Below are 9,245 nucleotides of genomic sequence, written 5' to 3'. Positions count from 1 at the left end.
TCTGCGGTCGACTACATTTTCGTTGGAGTGGGTGTAGCTACATAACGAAGGATTTACAGGACTCACACCATTTTATATTTGTGTACACTACAGCTTGTTTAACATAGTTTAACACACTTCTAAGGTGTTGATAAATTTCGATTCTTATCCACCGACGCATTGACAATGGCAAATTTCTTTTGGATTAAACTTTCTCTGATTTTGATAAGCACTTACTCTAAGTCAGAATTATTATCGAATTCTTAATATCAAGACATAAGCTACAGTTAAAAGTACATAACTATCACCTATCTCACAGAGACGCGTCGTCACATACCTAAACTGAAATCTATATCTCATCCAATGTTTCTTTGTGCCTTCAGACACAGCTGTATAGGAGGAGACGATTGTAGAAGCGACGAATGATAAGAATGTCAAGCAAGGTCAAAGGTGAGCGCAGTTCAACGACTACTGTTGTGACTTGACAGTTCTAAAGGGCAAACTCCGGGGGACTTATCGTCTGCCATATCCGTCCGCCCGTCCGTCCGCCCGAAAGCTTCATTCAGATATGATACGGTGGACATAACCTTATGCCATACATTTGTCCATCGACTTTTTTCGCGATGCTATCCAATATTGCCGCTCGGCTGCATTTCAGACATGCAATTATTGATGACATTTTGATAGCACTGGGCGAAAAAGGTGATGTTTTCTTTGTTTTACTTGATCTTTCTGCAGTGTTTGATACTGTGAATAACAGTTTTCTATTAAATCGACTGAGGGACCGTCTTGGTAATTGAGGTGATGCCCTCAGTTGGTTTCAATCTTATCTTTCAATCACACTCAGTGTGTTGTTTAATTCTAAAAAAATCATTGTTCTATCCACTTGATACTGAGATACCCTAAAGATTAGTTCTTGGTCCCATATTTTTTATTGCGAAGTGCACTTCTCCCCAGGGGAATTGACATCTAGTCATGGATGTCTGTATAATTTTTTATGGTGACGATTCTTCACTTTACATGACTTGTCTTTCAAAGCTGACGAGGCTGCAGAAACGGCCGGCAATCTTGCATTATGTATCCCAGTTTGTTAGATCCTCGATGTCGGCAAATTTTCTCTGCCTAATTGCATGATGCAAAAGCTGCATTCGTTACTTTTTCTGCGGCTTCCAGGAATCAAATCTGAGAAGGCGATCAGAGAAATTAGGGTTGATGATACTTTGGTTCCTGTTGGCTTTCAGGCCAAGAGCCTCGGGGCCACCTTTTGACTCTTAGCCTTACAATACAGTGAAGCCTCATGTTGGTCAGATCTGCCGTTCAGCCATTTTCCATTTACGCCGCATTGCACTTATCTGCCAAGGAGCAATTAATTCACGCATTTGTCTTGATTCATGTAACTCTTTTTTATTAGACTTCACAAATACTAAATTAACCCACTGAGCGCCAAAATATTTTTTACGATTTATACCCTTGTCAGTGTTTTCAGATTTTTTGCCAAAATTTTAATAAAAACTAGCCATTAAAATTTGATATCCATTGAGTCTAAACTTATCAAAAAATTACTGAAGGATTAATGAAAATTGGTAAAATGTTGCAAACCATTTTGGCGGCAAAAATTACAGCACTCAAAGGGTTAATCGTATGCGGAATGTTGCCTATTGAATTGTCACTCGTTCTGAACCCACTTCACATACCAGTCAGGTACTTACTTAAGGAATTACATTGGTTACCTGTTTCTCAACGCGTAACTTTTAAGATTTTAATTGCCACTTACAAATTCATCCATTCCATTGTTCCAACTACCTATGTGACATTCTGATGATATCGTCAAATCGTAATTTCATATCTGCTGAGCAGTTCACGAAATAAGTCACGTACGAAGAAATATGGGGGCCGCGCTTTCAGTGTTACGGTTACGGCCCCCTTTTTTGGAGCAATCGTCCACTTCAGGCCCAATGCTCACCTACTCCCTCCTCTTTTCAATCAAAACCCTAAGAGCAACCTCTTTTAATTGGCTTTTAGTCAACCTTTTATACATTTAAGGCGGTGATTCACCAGATGAGTGCGAAATGTCGTTTATGTTGATTTTTAATTTTAACACTTTGATATTTTTCTTTTAGCTGTGGAAATTTGTCATTTTGTTTGCGTTTTTTGCAACTTTTTATGCAGCTTCTTTGATCACTCAAATCATAGTGGATAAAGATTCTTTATAATGATTTCACATGTCCACATATAGCCGCCAGTCGGCAACTTTTTAGTCTTTTCATGTACAATGAAACAACATAACAGTGCATGCTAGTTTGTATATTGCATGCTTTAAGGAGAAGACTAATAACACGTATCTATTTTTCTAGAACAAAAATAATGAAACTCAGCAGTTGATTTATATTAAACGTTACAACAACTGACTCTAATTCTGGAAGAATTATTTCAACAGGGTTGCGAGCAAGGCTGAAAGATGGAGAAAGCGTTGTCGTGGCGGAAGGATACGTCATTCACTTTGAGAGATTAGGTTACATGCAAGCCGGTGCATGGCTTCCTCTCGTAACGCTCCAATATCATGAAGTGGGCTCAAACATGCATACCAAGACTTCGTCCATGCCGGAAGTGACGTAGTGGTAGCTTTTACGGTATCAAAATATATGTTCATACCTTGATACATAGTGTGTGTGTATATATATTGCATATATATATATATATATATATATATATATATATATATGAGGGACGGTGATCAAACATTAGCAGGAAAACGTTAATACTTCAAGTCGTCTCATGTCACGTGTTATCTAGCAAGGTAGGCCACGAGTTTCCATTACTTTGGCGGTTATCAAATATTGATTTGGTGGGAAGTTCAGGGTCGGAGGAGCATTGAGTCTCTTTGTCGAGTCTTCGGAAGTCAAAAACTAGAATCATTCATTAATATAATCATCGAGAGGCTTGGAAGATACCGTTGATAATTAACAACGGGGAGTACTTCAGCCGCTTTGTGTCCGTAGTCAAAATGTACATTGATGGCCGTCGATCGTAAGTTTCAAGGTAAACGTGGCCAAAACTTTAAGAAAGAAATGAATCTTTTCAATTCGTCAGTATCATGCACATCGAGAAAGACTACGCTCAATCGACATGGAAGACAAACTTGAACTGATAAACAGACAGGCTCTCAGAATGGCTCGAGAAGTAGCAGACGATACTGGTTCTCTATTGGCAGGAAATATCTGTAACTCAAACTTGTATCATCCCGACCATCCAGAGAGAAATGAAGAAATCAAAGCCATGTTCAAGGTAGGGAAATATCTTATGGCTTGTGGGAAAGCAACGATATTTTTATCATAGTAATGTGCGATCTGCAAGTTTAAATTTAATTTTTGACCATTCATTTTAACTCGTATTGTAAGATGTTTCCTCACCTGACAGGCAAACAAATAAATTTCCAAACGCAAATTTAAAAGGAAGTCGGCCTTTCTTCAAATTAAACGAAATGGTGCCGTTCACCCAAAATATCAGAGTAATTGGATAAATAAAGACAATTTGTACTAGATCTTTCTGAATTATGCTTCAGGAAATGATTGAATGGTCTTTGGATTACAATGTTGATTACATCATTGGTGAGACGTTTATGCATCTTGGTGAAGCCATGCTTGCATTGGAGGCTATCAAAGAATATGGCAAAGGTATTATTGTTCTGTGAAAAAGTCCATACACCTTATATGTACTATATATAAGCGACTTACATACATAGTATGTTATAGTATATTACGGTAGAGTAGAGTACTTAGAGTAGAGTAGAGTAGAGTAGAGTAGATAGAGTAGAGGATAAAACAGGATATAGTATAGTATAGTATAGTATAGTATAGTATAGTATAGTATGGTATAGTATAGTATAGTATAGTATAGTATAGTATAGTATAGTATAGTATAGTATAGTATAGTATGGTATAGTATAGTATAGTATAGTATATCGTATTGTATACAACGTTACACTGATATGCAGATAAGAATGGACAGTGAAATTGATCTAAATGTTATCACACTTGTGTAATTGGTTTTTAAAGTTGTTCCAAAACTTACCTGAGAAGTTGCACTGACTTGTTGTAAATGCGGTGAAAATCAAAGAGCTTTTATGGACCCATAATAAACACACACCAGAGAGTACACTTTGCAGTGCACTTCATATACACATAATCATATTACATTCCTTATATACTGCCGCTCTGAGTTACATTGTATCACAGCTGAGTCACAGTCCAGTTGTCATCAGACTCTTGTTGCCTTTGCATTGAATGAAATTCTTTGGCAAAAAAATCATGATCCACAGGAAAAGAGGTGTACGTACGCCGGAAGCAGTACGTAAAAAGGTTGTTGAAATGTACGGGGATAGAAAGTCAGGAAATCTTTACCCTACACACACAGACACTAATCAGTTCCTACTTTATTGCTTTATCTCAACAATTACAGCGGAAGCCTAAAGTGAAACATCACTATCATCAATCTCTTGTTTGCTGCAACTCAACTAAAATTACCGACCCTGTAGTAAATTCTGAAATAACTTTATAGCATTTAGATCAATTTCACTGTCCATTCTTATATGCATACGACTCAAGTATATTACCCTAGTATAGTTTGGTATAGTATATTAAATTGTAGTACAGTATATATTACAGTACATTACGTAATATTACATAAACCACATATGCAATAGCGAAACTGGTGCATATATCGAGTTAACTGGTCAAAACCGAGTGGTATACCATCGCTTAGGTGGGTCAAATGCTATTATATCATATCAGTATATTGAAAGGTCAAATTTTTTTTCTCTAGCTAAGAGTTAACGCATTCCAACCGTGGTACATCGCGAATATAGCACGGTTATTTTCACGTTTAAATCAATCAGATCACTGTATTTGCACAATCAATATACTGGTTTGATGTAATATACCATAATTTAAACTGGTCGGTCTTATTGAATCTACAAACATGATGCAACACTTATACGATAATATAAAAATAGACATGCATGGTAAATCCTTATGAGAATCCATTCAGTTCCCTCTTCGAGTTTAACTGAATATCTGGTCTGCCTTGACCCCTCCCCGCCCGAGAACATTTGCGCTCTCTCCCTCTCCCTCTCTCTCTCTCTTCTCTCTCTCTCTCTCTCTCTCTCTCTCTCTCCTCTCTCTCTCTCTCTCTCTCTCTCTCTCTCTCTCTCTCTCTTCTCTCTCTCTGTCCCTCCCCCCCCTCTCTCTCTCTCTCTCTCTCTCTCTCTCTCTCTCTCTCTCCTCTCTCTCTCTCTCTCTCTCTCTCTCTCTCTCTCTCTCTCTCACTCACAACTAATCAATTTTATTTATCTTTCTGCCGTCATTATCCACAATTACAACATGTGAAACATCATTGAGATAAATTATCTTATGTGAGATGTAATTGAAGAAGAACTTCTTGCTATTCATCCACACGATAGGGGTTCCAAGTGTCATTACACTGGCAACATATCGGGTAAACACAGAGAACGAACAAGCCACAATGTCAGATGGTGTGTTAGTCACTGAAGCCTGTAAGAAACTGGAAGACGCCGGTGCTGATGTTGTCGGACTGAACTGTTCGCGTGACCCTGCTGCAATGATACAAATTATGAGAGAAGTTAGGAAGGTTTGCAAAGTAAGATGATATAGTTTACTGACCTTTATGCATACTCGTCGTCGTGATTTCGTACACAGACATGCACCTTTGACTTAGTTATAGTATGATATGATATGAATGATACGAGTTATATGGAGGTTATGAAAGGGACAAACATTCCTTCGTTGAGTCAGTAATTCAAATTTCTTGATAGTCTGTTGCCATACACGAATGTATATATTGATAGATTTGACCTAAACATATAGCTTTGATAGAAAGCCTAGATACATATATAGATGGATACCTAGACACAAAACAAAAACACACACTTACATATATACACACATATCGATAGATAAATACATAGCTAGATGTATAAATAGATACAAAGATAGATACATAGACAGGAAGACAGTCAGACAGACAGACATACAGATAGATAGGCAGAGAGACGAACGGACTATCAGTCTGGCAGACATGACTGAGATGCCATCATTCGTCATTTGCAGGGATATCTGGCCGCGGTACCGGTTCCATTGCGAACTACAGATAAAGAACCAACTTTTCTAACAATCACTGACCCAAGTACTGGTGAGTTGTTAATCACTCGAGATATCCAAAGCATGATAAAATTTTGTTTATAGCGATAAACTCTGATTGCTGCTACATTTCTTTTTGACCTCGGGCGGAGATTTCCGTAAGTAAAGTGCTTGCTGCACAGAAGATAGTCCACTCTCGGTAAACAGCGTATCTCGTCCACTCGGCAACAATCGGACACGTGTCTGATCGTTTTCGAGATTCAGACTAATTACGTATAAAACATACCTCGACCTACAGTCTCAACTCCTTCCTTATCAAGGTCCTTGGCTGGTAGCATAATCATATCGTAGGTGGCGCTCACCCGACGCCATAGTCTACTAACAACTATACGACAGAAATATTAAACAAAACTGTAAGCGAAAGGGTGCTTGAAGATGATTTTCCAAATGATATGTGGGTCATATCCAAAGTCTACTCAGAGGGAACTTTATCATATCACACGCAAATTTTCCTTACCTTTTACGATCTATCTTGTTCGATTATTCCCCCATCTGTCGATTCGCACCTTATCCTCCCTCTACGTAACTTTGAAGAGGGGATGTACTCTTGGTTACTTAAACCAGAATCTGCCTTTGTATTTCATAGTCGCCGTAGGCAAAGTTTTGAAAGCGGCGAAGTCGTTCTAAGATAATAATATAAATCAGACTCTGCTTGTTCCTAACTGAAGCGATCGAAAGGCATGTAAATCATAGTAAAAAGCATCAGAATTGGGCATGAAAAGAGTGACAATTTTGACTATTAATACAAATAGAGATAGAGATGGATTGATAAATAAATAAATAAATATATAGATAAATAAATAAATTGTTTGTAGTAAATCAGATGTTTACTTATTCTAAGCAGGCAAATACTTATATCCCGATGACCTGGAAGTGAAGTCTTGTTCCCGGAAGGATATTGAAGAGTTCGGCAAAGCTTGCCAGGAGTTAGCCATCCAGTACGTCGGCATCTGTTGTGGTAATCGCCCAGCTTACACTCGTGCACTGTGCGAGTCCCTGGGTCGCAAGCCGCCTGCAAGCAGATTCTCCAAAGACATGTCGAAGAGCGCCCTCTTCGGTGACAACCCGAACATAAAGAAAGACGAGGTGGAGGAAAATTTGAAATTATTTCACTCTAAACTTTAGGAGGGACCAGTATACTGCTTGCATATTATACTAACCCTTAATAAATTGAGTCGCTTACGATATTTTTTAATATTAGGGGTTTATACAGTAACTACACAATGATTGGTGGATACCTGGTCACGTTGTATTCGAGTGATGTGTCCGTAGTTTGATGTGGTAGGCAGCAATGTGTCAAAATGCGGACACATTGTGAGAATACGACGTGATATATATCAACGAAACTTCGTGTAATAACCCCTATATCATAAATGCATACTTTTGTTGTGACTGTGGAAGTGTTCCGGGTATATTTCCGAAATTTGCTATAACATCATCAGAAATCGACTTTGCTTGCTCCTCGCTGTCGTCATAGAAATTTGGTTACTAAGGGGTGATGGCAACCTCATCACTTATTGATATCATTTCGCTGTTGGGCCGTTCCACTTCACAAGAGGATTGTTTTACACTAATAGAGCGAACGATCATTTAAAAAATTAAGATACCGACACAGGTTTCACAATTTCAATGGTGTTTATATTTAAAGCTAGATTCAAAATGTAGGCTGGAATGTGTAAAGTGAGTGTGCGTGAATATCCTGAAGCCCTTAACGAAAGATACGGAGCCCATCAAAGATCTGGTCAAAACCGAACTCCGCTAGTAGCATTCAAGACCGTATTCCCTATGGCTGGGCGCTCAGCGTACCGTGGTCAGCAGATCTTTGGCAACTACCAATATAATGTGGATACAGGAGTCGTACCGGTGAGTCAGTCATCTCTGAGAATTATACTTGTCATTACAGACGTTCGATATGCAGAAGTCATCATCAGCGTCCGTTGGACGAACTTCCACAGAGTTGATTTCTTTGTTATTTACCGATATACTACTTTCTAGACGATAATTACAGCTGACATGTTGGCAACTCCTCAATTTTGACAGTATGCCAGGTTCCTGTATCGCCAACAGTTCAACGCAAACAAGTGTATAGTGTTGTTTCATACTGACCCATGTCTAAGAACCATCAATTCAGTAATAAATTTATATTTAAAAAAATAAAGCTGATACGCTCACCATTTTTTTGGAGATTTTTTTAATTTTGACAAAATTCAATAGTTTGTTGTTAAGTCATATAAGCAAATTTCACTGTTTGAATTAGAGCTGATCTTTCTCCAAAAATGAGAATTGCTTATTTGCAACTATGGCCTTGATGCAAAACAATGCCCTTCCCTGTCTGTACTTTTACCTGATGATTTTGCCATGATAAAAACAGTATGTATGGGCGACTTCTTTACCATAGGGAGGCAGCATTCTGATTAAAACGAGTTCAATGGTAAGTAACTGCTAACTGGCATTGACATCTGCACCACCAGTGCCATTTATCCTTAATATTTGTGAAATGTGAAATTCAACATATTAGGAGCTGTATTACACTTTCCACAACTCAGACTTTTATGCTTCCACACTTCGTTCCTGTCCTGTATTGGGTGCTGCATACGTAGACCTTGTCAATAGCGCGACTCTTGGTGACTATAGTACTCTAAAACGGTTTTTTTTTTGTGTGTATGTGTGTAAACAGTGTGTATTGTCCATGTTTTGAAAAAAATGTATGGTATTTTTTTTAAAACCGAAGAGATAGATCTTCATCGAGAAGCATGTATCTACACTGACAAGTCAAGTGTCACAATCTTACGAAATTGACCCAGGCAAACTCCATCAGCCCGAATACTAGGCGACGCTACACTCCTGAAATGGCAGCAAATATTCGGTATTTGTTTGAGGATTTGAGTCCCAAGCCATCAGCCAGGGATCTGGCCTAACCCGACTTCATTATTCCGACTTTAACTTTGATGGTAGTAATCGCTGGTAAATATTCGAGATGTCGGAGTTTTCACCACCTTACAGAGCTAGCAGGTCAAGCCCGACTTCCCCAACCTGATGAATTGCAGGTCA

The 9,245-nt window shown here is 38.5% G+C and overlaps 1 protein-coding gene across 1 annotated transcript; it reads left to right on the top strand.

The window, feature by feature from the left end:
- Nucleotides 1-360: 360 nt before the first annotated feature.
- LOC139134015 (S-methylmethionine--homocysteine S-methyltransferase BHMT2-like) lies at nt 361-7,422 on the top strand. The gene is made up of 7 exons (XM_070700854.1): nt 361-429; nt 2,417-2,609; nt 3,070-3,264; nt 3,542-3,653; nt 5,438-5,634; nt 6,105-6,186; nt 7,039-7,422. Exons 3-7 carry the CDS (start codon nt 3,106-3,108, stop codon nt 7,317-7,319), a joined length of 831 nt encoding a protein of 276 aa, XP_070556955.1. The 5' UTR covers nt 361-429; nt 2,417-2,609; nt 3,070-3,105; the 3' UTR covers nt 7,320-7,422.
- The last annotated feature ends 1,823 nt before the right edge of the window (nt 7,423-9,245 follow it).

This window comes from Ptychodera flava, chromosome 1, assembly GCF_041260155.1.
Source record: "Ptychodera flava strain L36383 chromosome 1, AS_Pfla_20210202, whole genome shotgun sequence".
Taxonomy (NCBI): domain Eukaryota; kingdom Metazoa; phylum Hemichordata; class Enteropneusta; family Ptychoderidae; genus Ptychodera; species Ptychodera flava.
Note: the sequence above shows the minus strand (reverse complement) of the source record. Positions and strands in the feature narration are given on the sequence as shown.

What these genes read in the sequence shown, in the direction of transcription:
- LOC139134015 (XM_070700854.1), top strand. Translation starts at nt 3,106, where the DNA reads ATGGAAGACAAACTTGAACTGATAAACAGACAGGCTCTCAGAATGGCT. An exon ending in TATCAAAGAATATGGCAAAG is followed by an intron (nt 3,654 to 5,437) that starts GTATTATTGTTC and finishes TCCACACGATAG; the next exon opens with GGGTTCCAAGTGTCATTACA. An exon ending in AAGTTAGGAAGGTTTGCAAA is followed by an intron (nt 5,635 to 6,104) that starts GTAAGATGATAT and finishes CGTCATTTGCAG; the next exon opens with GGATATCTGGCCGCGGTACC.